Source organism: Colossoma macropomum, unplaced genomic scaffold (genome assembly GCF_904425465.1).
Source record: "Colossoma macropomum unplaced genomic scaffold, Colossoma_macropomum, whole genome shotgun sequence".
Classification (NCBI taxonomy): domain Eukaryota; kingdom Metazoa; phylum Chordata; class Actinopteri; order Characiformes; family Serrasalmidae; genus Colossoma; species Colossoma macropomum.
Window position 1 is genome coordinate 14,462,885 of NW_023494809.1, and position 18,544 is coordinate 14,481,428.

Here is an 18,544-nt window from a genome sequence, read left to right on the forward strand (position 1 = left end):
ATGTTTCACATAGTTTGCCAGAAAACAGCAGAATGAGGCATGGTTTTAAAGTTCAGTCTCTGGCAAGGTCTGAAAGGAATTTACAAGGCTAAAGAATTTCTAGTCCCTCAGTCCCTCAACCCAGGTTCAGATGTGGTTCCTTCTTGGCTTTTCTTATGTGTTTTAAGGCCAGATGTTATTCTCTCTCTCTGTGTGTGTGTATGTGTGTGTGTGTGCACAATGTTGCCTAAGGTGAAAGCAGATGGGGGTTGGGGGCAGTCTTTAGAGACAGGACCATAATATTAGTGGGTTCGCTCCAGACCTCCCGATGCCTGCAGATGGGCCTTTGTTTGCAAAGTCAAAGATTTTACTTTGTCTAAAAAGTTCTGATCAGTTTAAGAATTAAAAAGTAGCCAAGTACACTACACCTCTGTAGCCTATCCCCAGCAGTGACACTCACAGTGTGTGTAAAGTCCTATTTGAGCAGAATTTGTTTACCAGAGGAGATCCGGTAATACAATTAGTGTGTGATTTGACCAGTCGATTCATACAGGATAAAGGTAACTGCTGCACTATCTAAAGTGGAACAGGAAAATTCAAACAAGCAGCTGGCAAATAGGAAGTCATCTTCAGCCTCGTTTGTTTTCTGTCACCTGGTTTTGTTATTACATTTTGTTAATACTGAGATGTCCATTTGAGCAGGACTACTATTATGGAGGAGCTCTGAGTTTGGCAAAAACTATGGACATGACAGATTTGAACTGGATTACAATCACGGACCTTGTCAGTAATCACTCAAATCCCCAGATATACTAGTCCTGCTCAAATAGGGCTTAAGGCTGGTTTTGGTGTGTCAGACATAACATTGTTATTGTTAACTAGTTTTTTTTTTAAAAAACCTCAATGTCTGTCTAAAATAGATGTCTGAAACACTCATACCAGATTCATATACAGTTGGACGTGGGTTGAGAGTGTTTTGGAAAAGAATTACGTAAAACACAAAAGATTTATGTGACTATTGACTTCCAGCAACAGAGAGCCACATTAAAACTAAAGAAGCAAAATTTGGACACCAAACATGTCTTGGCTGATCAACTACATCTGGTTTAAGAGGAAATTTGTTTTTTGCTCAACCATTCATATAACAATAGAAAATGTATGGCCAAGAAACAGAACTTGATCAATGAAAATAACTTTAAGGGGCAAAAAAGAAAAAACAAATTATACTGGAACTCAAAAGTCTGAAACCGGACCCTATTCACTAAACAATGACTCCACACTGTGGACATTTATGCTTTTCCCCCTCATTTTGCATGCCTGATTCAGCTCATTAACTGATTAACTGGGTAGTTGTTATGCACAGCTTTGACGAACGTTGTTTACTTCAGGAGAGCACAGAGTGACCACTCTCCGCTCACCATCAACAACTCCCAAGTTCCTTGGTGTTCACCTAGCGGAGAATCTCACCTGGACCCTGAACACTCATCTCCCACTCATCTCCCACCCACCGTCCTTACCACATTCTACAGAGGTACTATAGAGAGCATCTTGAGCAACTGCATTTCTGCCTCGTTTGGGAATTGCACCACCTCCAACCGCAAGACCCTCCAGCAAATAGTGAGGACAGCTGAAAAGATTACCGGGGTCTCTCTTCCCTCCATCACGGACATTTACACCACATGCTGCATCCAAAAAGCCACTAGCCTTGTGACTGACCCCACACACCTCTCACACAAACTGTTCTCTCTTCTGCCATCTGGAAGAAGGTACCGCAGCATTCGGGCCCTCACAGCCAGACTGTGCAACAGTTTTTTTTTCCAAAGCCATCAGATTCCTCAAATCCCACAGACTGAGTTGAAGGACACCCACACAGACACGCACACACATATACATAACAATATGAGACTAACTCACTCTCTACTTCTTGCAGTTTCAAATTATGTCTGGAACACTGTATTTAAATATAATTAATGCTTTTCACTGAAATACTTCATTTGTTGTGACTGTAGATCTGAATACTTGCATTTTGCACATTTTTTTTACACAATATCTGACTTGCATTTTTGCAAAAATGCAAAATGCGTTTTTGCAAATTTTACTTCACTTTAACAATGTTAGCTGCTAGAATTACTGTATCAATCAAATACTGTATACCATTGCTGTTCTGGTTGCTGTGACTGCTATGCTCATATATGCTAGGCTATCTGCTAAGCTGCTAACATGTTATAGTATGTTACACCCTCCTTTGCACAACTTCACATATTTTCTGTACCATGTACTGCCTGTGTGCTGTTTTGTATTCATTGTAAGTCTTTCATGATTATTTATTGCACTGTATTGTCTGCACTGTGTATATTGTATTGTCTTGCACTTGTGTTCCTGTGTGCACCATGGTCCTGGAGAAATGTTGTTTCGTTTCACTGTGTACTTATATATATATATAACTGAAATTACAATAAAATACAGTGTTTGATCAATAACTAAAATACAACCAGTGTATCGGCAGCTATTATTGTTTTTTGTTGACAAAACTCAGAAACTGGGGGCTCACTGAAAAATCTGAGTTTGAATGCTGGGTTGGCCTCTCAGGCACAGAATCTACACAAGATTCTGTAGACAGACTGACCAGCTGTGTGTCAGATATTTCTCAGTGGATGCTGCAAAATTTTCTACAATTAAATCACGAAAAAAATGAAATACTGATCATTGGTACTAAAACTCAGAGAAAGCTGCTTTGTGAGAAACTTGGTTCTTTAGCTTCATATATCAAACCTGAAGTATGAAACCTGGGTGTGATCTTAGACTCTGAGCTCTGTTTTATCCAGCATGAAACTTGTTTATGCACTTGTTACAAGCAGAGTTGATTACTGTAATGCTCTTCTTACTGGACTTTCTTAAGAAAACGATACATCCCTTAAAACTCGTACAAAATGCATCAGCATGCATCATAACAAAAACAAAAAAAAATCATATCGCTCTCGTTTTGAAAGAATTGCACTGGGTACCTGTATCATTCAGGATAGACTTAAAAGTTCTCCTAGTTTTTAAGGCTCTAAATAACCTAGCACCCACATCTCAGAGTGTCTGTCTGTTTATGTTCCAACATGTGATCTTCTGCAAATACTGGCCTCCTGCAAATACCTTCTGTAAAACAGAAAACTTGGAGAGTTCCACCTTTTGTTAGACAGTCAAACTCAGTGCACACTTTTAAGAAGCATCTTAAAATGCATCTCTTAAACTTAGCATTTAATTAAAACTCTGTCTCTTGGTATTTATCTTTTCATTTGATCTGTGTCATTTTCTTATATCATTCTAAATCAGTACTTATTTCTTGTATTACTGTTAAGCTTTATCATGTGTTAACCACCTTAAGGCACTCAAAGCACCCATCCACCTTTATCTGGTGTTCAAGTAATTACGTCTTTGCCTTGGCTTCTTCATTTGGAGTTTAATGTAGTCCATTTGGATATTTAATTCACAAGATGGACTTTTTATAGCTCTTCTACGATCAGCTAACAGGTACGAATTACTTTTATTTAAGCTTGAGGTCCTAAACTGCTCAGTTTTATCATTTTGGCTAGACAAATGGGTTGAGGACTGCTATTAATGAGTTCTTGATGTGCTTAGTTGTGCACATTAGTTGTGGTTGTTTGGCTGACTGCATAAGAAAGGCCATATATGCTCTGTAACTAATAATGGCTTAATGCTACTCAAAACCATCAGGCAAAATTCGAGGAAAATAAGATCACAGCAGCAGATAGCATTACTAGTGAAATTACACCTTCACAAAACTCTACCTCCACCCATTCTAACACTTGCAAAAGATAAACGTTAATTACAAATGTGATAAACCTATGCTTTATGTGAATGCTTGTGACCTGGGAGTTGGTTGGCTTCAATGACCTACTTCCAGGAATCCACTGTTCTTTAAGAGTTCAAGCTTTTACAACAGTCACACTTGGATTACACCTGAATTACATAGGCTGTATCAAAAGAAAAAGTATTACATGTGTAGATTTCAGGAAATTCAAGTCTTGTAAATCATGAGAAAGTAAATTAGGCATTATACCATTTCATGGGTCATACTCATAGGTCTACACTGACTCATTGAGCTGTTTCTCTCCAACCCTTGTTCCTGTGCTGATAGTGCTGTGTTTTTTTTATACAGGCTGCATACATAGACATTAATTTTTCATGAGAGAAATAAGAAGCTCCACACTCTTTGCTGCATGGATCTATGTTGAATCATTTTATCAGGGGTTAACTGATGATTTAAACCAGCACACCTCTGCCCTATACATCCAAACAATGCCGATGTCAAAAAAGTGCTCATTTGAAGGAAGACCACAAGGCCTTGGGCAGCATTTGGAACAGGACCCTACTGAGTTTTGACTGACCACTGAATTCTAATCTAGTTTTCTGCAGCTAACTCTGGATATGCCGCATTGAGGTCAGTCTAAGACTAACCTCTAAGACGAAGGACTAAGTTTAATGTTTGTTAATAAATTTCTGGAATACACTGCTGAATTAATTTGTCAGCTAATTACAAAATCCTGCATGAGTTGAAGACATTATAGCTTCAACAGGTTGGTCATATATTTTTTTTTTTACATTGTGTAAAATTAAGAGTCTGAATTTATATTCTTACCTTTTTAACTATTTAACCTATCAAGAAGTAATTGATTTTAACAGTAATTGTCTAATCATAAAAGATATGGACAAAATAACGAAATATGTCAACAAAATATTGAACAATACTTTATAAGTAATAGAGCCATCAGACCAGCTTCAGTCATTATTGAAATATGTTGTACAAGTCCTGAAATAAGCAGGATATTAGAGTATGATTTGAAAAGAAAATCCTTAAACTTATTGAAGGATGAAGAATGTACTCTGCTTCTAGAGCTTACTATCAATTTTCAGTAATATTTAGATCTGGTGATTCAGGTGGTCATATTATAAGGCATTTAACTGTATGAAGCATTTAACACCTATGCTGATCAACTATGCTGAACTTATGAGTCCCACAAGAGGTCTGTACCCTTGTGGATCCATTGGGTGAAGGGCTTTATTTTTTTTTTCCGAAGACAGACCAGCAGATGCAGCAAGATACAAGGTGAAAAATTTGGTCAGATCGAGACTGTCCTCACTGCGGAACCAAAAGTCCAGGGGGTTCGGCTGGATCTAATCCAACTCCTCCCACGTCGTGTTCGTAGGCCTACAGAGCGGACTTTGTACCGGAATGTGAAAAAAGCTTCTCGAGTTTTGACAAATGAGTGAACGTCGTGAACCATGAGCGATTATAAAGGATGTGTTGTGACATTCAGGACGTAGCAACATCGAGAAAATAAACAAAAACACCAGCAACACCTGCGGGTTTCCCACAGGCAAAAACACGACAGGGTAGACCAATGAAATGAGTCGTAGGCGGAAAACGTACACGACACATACTAGTTTAAAGACTAGAAGAAGTGCAATGATTTTAGACCAATGAAAAGAAGACGTGGGCGGAGTTGGATCAGGTCCGGCTCCACCCCTTTGGACTTCTAGTTCTGCAGCGAGTGATAGCTGGAAAAAGAGGGTGATTTATTCATTTATTTATTTTGAAATAGTGGGGTGATACTGTGCTGCATTCACCTTTGATTACATGACTGCAAGATCAAGGACAAAACAATTCGTAACAAAAACAATAAAGTTACTGCATTACAAGCTTGAATCCATAACATACTGCTTCAATAGCACAGATTACAGACCACTTCTAATGCGATATCCTTCTGTTTCATAGAGCTAACGTTATTTGAATCCAAAACGGTAGGTGGCAGTAAACGTCTCTTTTTTCAGTCTGCAATACACATTACGAAGAAGAGTTCACACTTGCACTGCTAACCGGTCTTTGAACTAACCTGTTACCAACATAACATAGGATAAATATGTGAATGGTGCGTCTTTGGTGAGTTTACGCAACATCCTGATGTAAATCGTTATCTAACAAAAAGCTGGTCAAGTTCGACAACGGGAGAGGGGAGAGAAGAAACAAGGATTCTGAAACTGACTGTAGCAATCTTGTAAATACCCACTGCCTTCGGACCAGCCGCTATAGTTTTCTCTCAGGAGCGTATTTAAATATAGAAAGGTTGAATAGTAATTAGATGATGGTAGATTGATATAATAATTTGTTTGTCTTTACTGAAATAAATTAATTTGCGTACAACATAAATGTTTGCTAATAGTATTTCATAATAGTAAAAATAGAGATCTTTGCAACGCGGATCATGCAGCAGTGTATGATGGGAAGGTTTTATTTTTACATAATCAAGAGACGTCATTAAAAACAACAAAAAAGCCTTACTGTTCTATTTTTAATTGGAGATAAGTTGGTAAACTTAGCTATAAGAAATCTACTTTCTAAAAATATAAATAACACGACGTGTGTCACCTATATTCACGGATACAGTTTTTTGTTAAATAAAACCAATCACTAATAAAAGGCTAGTCTACTTTGGTAGTACGAAGGGTAAACAGACAGGGTCTTGTGTTTATTGATTGTCATGTAGCCATGTAGTTACATGCAGACAGTTGCTATTTAAATGTCAGACAAGGTATTTCTATTTTTATTTTGGCAACCTGATTATAACTCTCTATTATGTGTGTAACGTGTTTTAGTGTGTAACACTGTAAATTATCAAGTTTGTATTATTATTCATGTCATTTAAGAAATGTACGAATTTTTTGTTATTTATTTTTCTATAATTAATTCCTCTCAAACGGTATAGTAATAAATTCTACTGTTACCTTCATACACAGAGTATTTCTTCCAGGCAGTCAGTTTTCAGTCGTCGTTGATTTTGCTGTTTTTGTTCTTAACCACAGTTGGCCACTAGATGGCACAATAATCTTAGTTTTAAGTTATTATTTTGGTCCCAGGTCTGGCAGATCACAAAAGTTTAAATCGTTAATTTATACAATTTTAGCGATTTCCCAGCCTTTATTGATTGCTTAGCCCACTTATAACAGTTTTTCCTTTATTAAATGAAAAAGAGAAAACATTTTTGTAGGCCTACAGCTTGGTTACAGCAGGGAAAATCTAAGAGGAGGTTAATATTATAATGCAATATTTCTGTGCTTGCAAATCAACTCATCTAGCCTGGGTTCACTGTTTTTCTAAAGTAGAGACTACCAAAAAGTGTATTATAATCATAATATGCATTATAATAGAATTCAAATAACAGATGGCCAAACATAGCCTGACATGAAAACATACAATCTTTTCTTCCCATTTTCTTTGTCACTGTATCTTTCCCCACTAAAATTCACATCATTGTCCTTTATCGTCCTCCTTCTCCTCTAGGCTACTTCATTGATGAGTTAGACACTCTTCTGAGTCTCTTGCCCATCGATGGAACCCCGCTCATACTTCTGGGTGACTTCAACCTGCCATCGGACAAGCTGCAGTCATCCTGCCTGTTACCACTGCTATCATCCTTCGACCTCACCCTCAACCAGACTCCTCCGACGCACAGAGCAGGCAACACTTTGGACCTGATATTCACCAGACCTACCTCCGTGCTGGATGTCACAGTAACTCCCCTTCACCGCTCTGATCACCACTTCCTATCTTTCTCACTCTTCCTACCTGCTGCTCCTGTCCATTCCACCCCCTCACGCTCCTCCTCTCGATGCAACCTGCACTCCACTCCTTCCTCCTCTTTCGCTTCAACTATCCTGACCACCCTTCCCCATCCTGATTCATTTTCTTCTCTCTCACTGGACACAGCTACAGATGCTTTCCTCTCCTCACTCTCATCTGCAATTAACTTTCTGTGTCCTCTCTCCTCAAGGCCAGCAAGATCTTCCCCACCTGCCCCCTGGCTGACAGGTGTCCTGCGCAGCAACTGGCAAGAACTAAGGAAGGTTGAGAGAAGGTGGAGGAAATCCCAGCTTGACTCGGATCTTCACTCCTATCAGTCTCTCCTTTCCAAGTTCTTACTCGAAGTTACTGCTGCAAAGTCATCTTTCTACGGAGGCAAACTGGAATCATCTGCATCTGATCCACGCAAGCTCTTCAGCATTTTCTCCTCTCTCCTCAACCCTCCTCCTCCCCCTCCACCCTCTTCTCTCACTCCTGAGGATTTTGTCACCTTTGAGGAGAAGGTTGATAGAATCCGCCAGTCTTTTGCCAGTCCCCACTCCTTCCACTAGACCTCCTCCTCTTGTTCTCAATCCCTTAAACTGTTTTTCTTCTCTTTCCACAGATGCTGTCCTTCAACTGATAAAATCCAGTAACCCAACCACCTGCCCACTGGATCCCATTCCATCCGCATTGTTCCAGTGAATCTCGAAGGATCTACTGCCCTACATCACTTTTCTCATTAACAAGTCCTTGTCATTAGGTGAAGTTCCATGAACTTTGAAGGCTGCAAGAGTACTTCCCATCCTGAAGAAGCCCACGCTTGACAGCTCTGATGTCAACAACTACAGACCGGTATCACTCCTATCTTTCCTTTCAAAAATTCTTGAACGTGCAGTCTATAATCAGCTGTCTCTCTTTCTCACACAGAACCAGCTCCAGGACCCCAACCAGTCTGGCTTCAAACCAGCGCACTCAAAAGAAACTGCTCTTATAGCAGTGACTGAGAAGCTCCAGTCAGCAAGATCAGCCTGTCTGTCATCTGTCCTGATTCTTTTAGACCTCTCAGCAGCTTTGACATGATCAACCACACAATCCTTCTGGATGTTCTCACCAACCTTGGAATCACTGGCTCTGCGTGGAAGTGGTTCAAGTCCTATCTGGAGGATCGCTCATATCAGGTAACATGGAGAGGGTCCACATCCTCTCCACGCAGGCTCTCCACTGGTGTCACACAAGGCTTGGTGCTAGGTCTTCTTCTCTTTTCTCTTTACACTAGCTCTCTTGGCAATGTAATATCATCTCATGGCTTCTCTTATCACTGTTATGCTGATGACACTCAACTAATGCTTTCTTTCTCACCTTCTGACACACAGGTTTCCAGTCGGATCCAGTCCAGTCTGACATCTCTTCATGGATGGCAGCTTACCACCTGAAGCTCAATCCTAGCAAGACTGAGCTGCTATCCATCCCTGCAACTACAGGTCCTCATCATGATCTTGCCATCTCATTCAAGAACTCTCTGATTGTCCCGTCTGTAGAGGCAAGAAGTCTTGGTGTGGTTCTGGATGGCCAGTTATCATTCTCGACTCACATCGCGAACCTAACTCGGTCATGCAGATTTCTCCTGTACGACATCCGGAGGATCCGACCCTTTCTCACTCGAGAGGCCACTCAGGTGCTAGTGCAGTCTCTTGTCATCTCAAGGCTTGACTACTGCAACTCGCTCTTGGCTGGTCTTCCAATGCAGGCCATCAAGCAACTCATGCTCTGCAACTCATCCAGAATGCAGCAGCACGGCTCGTCTTCAATCTCCCCAAGTTCAGCCACGTCACCCCACTGCTGCGCTCCCTTCACTGGCTTCCTGTAGCTGCACGCATCAGATTTAAAACCCTTATGCTTGCCTACAAAGCCAAAAATGGACCAGCCCCTCCCTACTTGATGGCAATGGTGAAATCTCAAGCCGTTCCATGAGCCCTTCAAGCTTCAAGTACAGCTCGGCTTGACTGTTCGTCAAGACTGTTCTCTGTGCTGGCACCCAGGTGGTGGAACAAACTCCCACTGGCTGTCCGTACAGCAGATTCTCTCGCTGTCTTCAAACGCAGACTGAAGACACATCTCTTTATACAGCACTTAAATGAGCACTGAATTAAGTATTGATTATAATGTATTGTACTGCACTTGTGTATTGTATTGTATCGTATTGCACTGCTCTGTGTTTAACTCCTTTTTCTCTAGGTGTCAATAATGACTTTCTGATTCTAGCAGTATCTGAGCTCAGGACTGGCTTTCTCTCTAACCTATTGGTAACTAGCAAAGATACTTTCTCTGGATAGACAAAGCACTTTTTGTAAGTCGCTCTGGATAAGAGCGTCTGCTAAATGCTGTAAATGTAAAATGTAAATTTTCTTCAGTTCAGTAGATTTATACATCCTGTACTTGCTGCACTTTATTTTCAGTCGCAACCATTTCGAGAGTTACATACATGTATCATAATATTTTACACGTGAAGCTGTGAAACAGGATGGTTTCCTATTATAATGGGTCTTTATAGGGGAATTCCAACAGTTTTCAAAATGAACAGTAATCAAAGGAAACAAAGCAACAATAATAGATATAATAAAAGAGAACAAAAACATAACAATAACAGTAAGAATAAAACGTAAGTAAAAACAGGGAAATTATGAAAAACAGTTTGTAAAAAAAATGTCTTTTGCTGCTAAACATTTTGAACTGATGTTGCCTGTCTAATCTCAACTGGTAGATTATTCCATTTTTTGAGTGCTTAAAAACAGTTGCCTCACCATATAATTTTTTGTAAACCTTCCCATATAGAAATCTGATATATGGCCATATGCACACATATCATATCAACCTGGATTGGATGTAGATACATAGAAACATGAAGCTACCATATATAAGTCATATTTGTCATCCATGTATGAATAATGGATAACACTTCATTTTGAGTGGTCCTTTGTAGATGATCAATAAACTCTCAACAGACTATCAATAACATATCAACAACATTGCAGTAGTCAAAGAAGTGAAATACTGGATTTTACAGTAATTTGTAAAATTACTTTGTAATTTGCTATTATTTGCAGAGCGTGTTGGGAAAATAGCCGGTGCTTTGTACAGTCTTGAGCAGCTTGACTCTGAATATTGTAGTGATGGTGGGGCTTTCCAGCTTTTTGGTAATTTCCTTTTATCTTTTCTTCTACAGTTAATTTCATATGAGTTTTTTGTTTTAACATGTTATTCCTACCTCCAATATATGTTGGAATGCATTTGATATATGTTGTTACACCAACCATGATGGTTTTCTGTTTCGGTTAACTAGTTCATCCTGTAATGTTATGATTAATAAATGCTTGGTTACTGCCATCTTTGTAATCTTGACGACTGCTTTTGGTGCAGTAACTGCTGTAATGTGATGTTCAGTTCATGTTTGTATCATGATTGTTCCCTTAACCATACATGAAAACTGATGTATTTGCTATTGAAACTAGAAAAAATAGTGCTGGTAGTTCTTATTGTTCTTGTTATACTACATTATGTGGTTAAACTGAGAAGACTCAGATAGCTGTGGGTCCACATTAGAGCGCAAGTAATCGGCTGTATTCAGAAATACATTAAAGTATTATAATGGTATTATACAGTATGAATACTGTAAATAAACACTAAATTGCCAGAGAAATTGCTGCCAGTAAATTACTGTAATTTTACCCTGAATTTGTTTACAGTGTATGTCCTTCTCAGTTAAATAATTATATATTGTACAGGGAGATTCACGCGAAAGAGACCCTGAATATTCTGTTGTAACTCCCGTTAGGATGAAGCAATCTGAACCAAAAAAATACACTACATACCTTGATGTATGTGTAATCGATTGTATTACATGCAATGCTGGAAGTGATCTCTGTTTTCTGCCAGACACATGGAGGGGTATGGGGGTATGCACCCAGAAGTTGCAAACGGAGGTTAAACGTCGCAATGGCTGTCCAGTGCCTACTCCATCGCGCTGATGCAGGGGCATCCCAACTTGTTCGAAGCTCCATATACTGAGGAGCACATTGCACACTCTTTCGTTCAGATTGCTTTGTCCTAGAGAGAGTTATTACAGAATATTCGGGGCCTCTTTCGAGTGAATCTCCCTGTAGTTGTTCTGAACATGTACACACACTAAGACACTGTTAAAAAAGGTTGTAGTGTTCAAACAAACAAAAAAATCTGTATTCTGGATATTCATGTAAACTCAAGTTTTTCATGTGCTTGAGTTTGTTGACTTAATTTAGAAATTACATTCTCTCAAATTTTTAAAACTAGAGATGGAACTTTTATTACTCTTATTAATTAACCCTCATTACTAGAACCTTATTACAGGGTTACCTAAAAATACTCAATAAAATTCTCATATTTTTTCTCCTTCCTAAATGATGTGCTTTAAAGCCTTTAGTTGAAGGCCCACTGCAGGCAGTTAATGATATTACAGCAGAATGTCTAGACCCTTTTTAGGCATGTTCAGGCACCCCAAAATTAAGTCTTAGCACCCCTAAAACCCCTTTTTTTTAAACGAAAGTTTGTCTCTGATAAGCAAATGGTATGATCCACTTTCTCTCTCCTACCATTCCCCCTCTGTGTAGCAACAAGCTGCTTGTTAAGGAACTGTGCCTCTTTGCACTCATGAATGTATTTGCATACTGCAAAAAGGTCTGCAACAGTGGGGCAGATTATTAACCAACATTGCTTTCGGCACAACAATTTCATTGTGCAAGCTCATACCATTTTGCTCTGCGCCTGCAAGCACCTGAAGTGGCTTCAAGACAGAGTGGTCAAGAAAGGATGCTGATTTTGGCAGGAGAAATGATTTCTTTGAGAGAATCTCATCTCAATCTCCATAATAACTCAGTGAAGAATTCTAAACACAGCTCTTTTAAAAGACAGATTTGGAGTGCTAGTTTGGCCATCAGAGTCAACATGCCTAATAGTTGACAAGACAACACTAGTGTCATGCTGTGAGTTCACTGTCCTTCTCCTCTTGGTAGGATTGGTATTTCCACATTGAGAGAAATGCCCCTCCCAGAATAAGTCACATCTCATCGCCTTTCGGTGTCTCCAGTGAAGCAGTCACCACCTCTCCTGCAGTGCACAGATCCACTGTTTGTGCCTGCAGAATTGATTTGGCTGGCTTTAGTGCATCAAGCACATGGAGGAGAAATTTGCCAAGGTCAAAGGAGTTCTGTCTGTGTCAAAAGACCACATGTGTCTGTGCTGAGATCAAAAGGAGCACTGTCATCTTTTGCTACCTCTGACAAAAGACTTTGATACTTTTATACTTTCCTCATTGTCAACAACAGACTTAGAAACATTATGATGGCTGGTCCAGGAATCTCAAGTAGCCTTTTAAGTGTGGAAGTACCTGTACCTATGAGCAACAGAATGTATGTGACAGAATGTGCTTAATGAATTAGACATTCAAAGAACTTTTTGGCAAGAGATTGTGACACCCACAAAGTGTGGTCACTTTTGTGATAGTATGTTTTCTTTATATTATTATTATTGTTAGTTACATTTTGTTAAGTCTACCTCTTCTAATCCTCTTCTCAATGCACTTAAATTTTAAGCTTGGTAATAGAATGCGGGTATCCCTGCTATTCCCTGATGCTACCAGAAGGGGGCAGTGTAACGCTGGCTGTGCTGTGATTATCTACGGTAGTCTTGAAATTTCCTCTTCTAAGAGATTTGATAGCGCCAGTTATTAGCACTTTGAACATGTTTTTCTTTGTTGAGTTCCATGTACCACAGTTATTAAGTGAGCGTCATTTGTGTCTCTGTCTTCGGTACATAATATGTAATGTTATAGACTACATATACGAGCTTTAGCTATTCTTGTAGCATATGGACATCCTGTTGTATTTTAAGAATAATTGTCTCCTTCAAACCTAAAGAAAATGTGAATTGAGGATGCTGTATTCTGCTACTGGACAAAGATGCCTAAATGGGACTGTAGTATGCAGCTATCTCCCTCTGATAGGGACAAGTTCAGCCTATTTTAACATATGTGAGAAAACAAGCTGAGTATTTATATGTTTTATACTGAACTGTGATGTTTGCTGGGCAAAGAACAAAAGAAAAATAGGCAGAGATCTTTTTATAGCGAGAATTGTTTAAATAAACCGAGACCAGAGAGGCATTCTTGAAAGCAAGCCATGTCTTCTGTCTCATCCTTTCAACCCTGTTTTTCAGGGTAAAGTCTGTCCCACGGGTCCCAAGCCTGGTACCTGTAACAAGATGTACCACTGCCAAGTGGAGCTGGTGGTTGTAGCAGTGCACATATGGAATGTTCTTGCCTACTTTTTGTTGCAGCAAAGTCTGCACACCGCCCCTCACCCCAGACATCACTGAAAAGCCATCATAACACTGAGACACTAAATTGTCAGCATTGTATACCAGGTCAGAAAGATGCGCGAGAGATCGGTTGCAAGGCAATCAAACCAATTAAATGTTCTTTAGGGATGGATTGTGAACTAATTTTATTATTTTGAATAATAATAAGTTCTCAATGTTACAGTGTCCCTGGTGCTATCACTTTTAATGCAAAGTCCAGGAGAGTCAGCGTCTTCATATTTGGCCCTGATTTCTTTTAAAACCACCTTGACAAGAGTTTTAATTATTTAATTTTGAATGACATTTGATGTGTATTTAGCGTTTTCAGAGATGCATTTTTTTAATTTCTGTGAGTTTGGGATCTTTTTGAATGGTGTAATCGAACAGCCTTTTTAAAAGAACTGCCTCATCCCCATTCCCCTGGCGGTGCCCACGGAGAGCTAGCTCATTTACAGTGTGGAACTGAATGATTTTGCCTATGCTTTTAACATAGTGCCTGTTCTTATCTATCTGGGTTTAACAGGAGTTTTTCTTTAGTAGAGCATTGAATAACTTTTTCTCCGATTTGGTTTTTTTTTTTCAATTTAACAAAATGTTGCAAAATGCATCAGTGACTATACATTCATTGAACAAGGTAATTCAACTGTAAAAATAAAATAAAATAATGTACACCATAAAGCTAAACTGGTTATTACTCAGAGTATTCAATATGTATGTGTAGCACAGCGGTGCTGTCACTTTGTTCAGTAATCAGTCATTGTCTGAAGGCCCCAAAAACAATTTGTTACCTGCAGGTAAAAAAAAAAATTTGAAGGAAGAAAAAAGAATCAAAGAATGCGGATGACATCCCCTCTTACTTGGATCCTTCTGCCTCACCAGTCCAGCCTTTTGCCATCAGCAAGCAGCCAGCATCATGAGCAAAGAAGAGCGGTCCTGTAAAACACACTTTCACCTATCATAGAATAAAAGTATAAGTGAATATGAAGGAGTGAAATTAAATGTTTTGCTGAGGAGCTCAAACAATGCAACCCCCGCAGCCACGGTGCTATGTTCACAATGAGGCTCACTGTGATTACCTGTTGCTGTGCGTTCTAACAAATCTCAATACCCTCTTTATTTTAGCCCTTTTTTTAGTAAATATTAGACATTTTTTAATGTCAAGAAATTGGCAGCCAAAAAAGAGGAAGAAAAAATATTTATATAAAAAAATAAATCTGCTATAACAATATTCTTTTTTTCTCCTTGGCTGAGTTATATATCCACACATCATGAATGTCCTTTCATGGCAAAGAAAAGAATTAACAAGAATCGAAGGTATGAACAGTTTTGCTTGGATTCCTGAGTGCAGCTACAAACAGGTTTTGCACAAGTCTGTACCGCATGAAGAAGTGTCATGGTTCTATGACAATGTACAGGAGAAACATTGATTAAGCACACCCACACATTTAAAACGGCCAATAGGAACGTAGTGCATTTTTGATGACCAATGAGAAAATTGAGAAGAAAACTATGAACGCTCAAAAAATAGCTATAACTAAGATTATTTTCAGAGTTTTTATTGGATGGGCAGATGAATAAATGAATGAATTGAATAAATGATGAATTGTTGGTTTGGAAGAATAAAGTGGAACTGCAAGGAGTAGGAACTGGAGGCACATTATGATGAACTTCGGCAGCAACTGAAAAGGAGAAGGGTCTGGCTGCAGACATGCACTCTCAGCCTGACATGCACGGTCAGCCTATTAATGACGTCAGTGCACGTTCTGCCACAACAGAGTTTTTGTCGGTTTTATGAGGAAAAAACAGTGAACCACGTACTGCTGGGCAACAAGAGTTACATAACATGTATTAACATTGTCGTACCGATAATTAAGCAAAAGAACACGAGAGGGAGTGTGTTATTGCGAAATAACATCACGGCTGTTATGATCTTCGAGCCGAAGGCGAGTGCCATAGATCATCACAGCCGTGATGTCATTCGCGATAACACACAACCTTGAGTGTTCTATTGCTTTTATATAACAGTTAAATTAATAAAGTAAGAAATAAATAAACTGGGCCATGAATGTGGCATTTAATATGTTTTAATGTTAGCAATTCCTTCCGCCAAATTATAGTTCCTTAACATGCAGCTTGTTGCTACGAGAGAGTAACGAACACCGCTCAATCGATGCACAGTATGCTGTACATTAAGCCTTGCCTTTTGAAGTACTGACTGAGCCATAAAACTGCCACAATATCAAGTTTAGGTCAGTTTTGTCAATTCTTGCTAGACCAATATTAATGATGTTTTGTTCCAGCCAACCTGTAAAGCATCTTACAGCCGATTTTGTTTGGCAAATGGTATTCGATTCATTTCTGGCTAATTCCAGGTTGTTTAGGTGTTCTTCTGTCACAGCTGCTGACTGAAAAGCTTGCTTAGTGGTAATGACAGTTTTGAAATTTAGTGAATTCTCATCTTCAGAGTCTGACCAAATCAGCTGTAGGTCAAATGTAATCTTAAAAGTATCCATTTTCTGTTTGTGCGCAAAGTAAGAAGTAAAAATGTTCAAATGGCTTGAGCGTCTCCTACAGCTGTCAAAGTCGTTGCTTAGCAACGGCGTCTCGGCAGAGTGATACAGTGTGTGTAAAAACCGTGCTTTTATGGCGAAATAGACCACTGTAGTCGTGTCCTCATTTTGTAGTCGGCGCCATGCTCTTATGCCCATATTAAGAATTCTGGGTCTAAGCTCCATTTCTCTATGGCCAGAATGAATAGGGTTTTCGAAAAATCGCCTCTATCGCACCCTGTGTTAAATAAAAATGCTCTGAACACAATACGTTTTGTCCTATGAACATTCTTCTCTCGAATACCACTGGATCTTCTGAATTACAAGGTTGTTAAAGAGTTGAATTATGAATATTGCTACATGTAAGGTAATGCTACTGAGCACTGAATTCACGTCATTAGACTAGCAGTCTCCTTACGCAGGTTTTGGCAGTGTACCTTTCCATGTACAGACTGAGGGCAGATGAAAAGAAGTCATAACAAAAGAAGCAGGTTTCACTGCAGTTCTCAGTTCTTCATCTGATACTCACTGAAACACGATAGATCTTTCCTTTTAGCTTGATTTGAAAAGATCTACAAGCGTACCTGCACTCAGTGTAATCCAGTTCAGACTCAGACTTCAGCTTAATATCATTGCTCACCCCCTGATAAAATGATTTAGGCTATCAGACTATCCTAATTATTATTTTAATGCTGGTAACATTTTTCTGAGGACATTTTCTTAGGACACTCGCCAGCTTTTTGTTCGACTTTTCCCGTTCCACCTTAAATAGTGCAGCAGTCACGTTCTGAACTGCTTTGAAAGGGTTGAAAGGCGTGATATGAGGAGGTTTCTCTATTTCTGCTTAACAGCTGAGTAACATTAACTTATTTTTGCTGTTTCACAGAATCAAGAGGTCAGTATTTTGTCTCGTTTGCTAATGTTTCTGATAGCTAGTCAGCTGCTACACCATTTAAGGTGGAATGGGAACATTCCAACAAGAAACTGGCGAAAAAGAAGCTTAACTCAGCCTCGTAGTTTTAACACAGGTAGTATTTTTGATAAGGAGTTTTAACCTATTAAAATATCCCACCTAGGAGTTTTATTTACGTTTATACCTGTAAATATGCATTTACAGTTTACATGGCCGGAACTTACTGTTGTATCAAAAAGTAATTAAATATGGAAACTTTCGAAATAAAACCACGGGCGGACTATGGACGGGAAATGGATTAAGTGATGATATCGCTCAGAAGAAGCAGCCAAAGGTTAACATGCCGTTGGGCTGCTTCTGCCATTGCGGCAGAGAATGCATGTGCACTTGACGTCACTATGGCTGAGAGTGCATCTGTCTGAGAGCGCATGTCTGCAGCCAGACTCTGACCGGATGCAACGTATGGTATTCCATATTCATGAGGTGCTTACATGTTACAACATAGTATATATGCACTATGACATACCCGTCTACAAAATGGTCTGCACGTGATAATACGTTGGGGTTTAGTAACTCAAATATTATGTGATCATGAGATTAAATTACTAACGTGTGCAGGTGTATTCCTGTAAATTCTCATTAAATTTTATTATATATTTTACTTCTGAAATTCAATGTACGGTCTTTTCTTTTTAGCTTTATATATTGTATCACAGAAATTATGCATGGGTGTTTCATACATTTCTAAAAGTAATAGTAAATTACCCAACAAAAGAAATCTGGGTCAGACAGTAAGTCAAGTGGAAAGCCTGTTTAATGCGAGAGGAATGGGTAATTAGAGGCAGCTTGAGGAGGGTTCGGACTGCACCTCGTGAGGGCAGGACGGGGGGCTTGCTCTTCTCATTTACTGAACAAAATGGAGACGGTTCTGTGCTTTTTTGACTGGGAATGCGGTATTGAGAGATACTATCACTTGCAACTTGTCACTTTGTCTGTGAAGCCATCGATGAGCAGTGCGGCGTGATTCTCACACCATCCTGAAGTCCACAATCATCTCTTAAGTCTTTTCTGCATTAAGAAAAAGAT

At 39.2% G+C, this 18,544-nt stretch overlaps 1 protein-coding gene and 1 pseudogene across 1 annotated transcript; both read left to right on the forward strand.

Annotated features, from left to right (window-relative positions):
- Nucleotides 1-4,972: 4,972 nt before the first annotated feature.
- Nucleotides 4,973-9,037, forward strand: LOC118798536. Its single transcript, XM_036557918.1, has 3 exons — nt 4,973-5,012; nt 7,328-8,787; nt 8,983-9,037. Exons 1-2 carry the CDS (start codon nt 4,973-4,975, stop codon nt 8,176-8,178), a joined length of 891 nt encoding a protein of 296 aa, XP_036413811.1. The 3' UTR covers nt 8,179-8,787; nt 8,983-9,037.
- Nucleotides 8,686-9,739, forward strand: LOC118798537 (annotated as a pseudogene).
- The last annotated feature ends 8,805 nt before the right edge of the window (nt 9,740-18,544 follow it).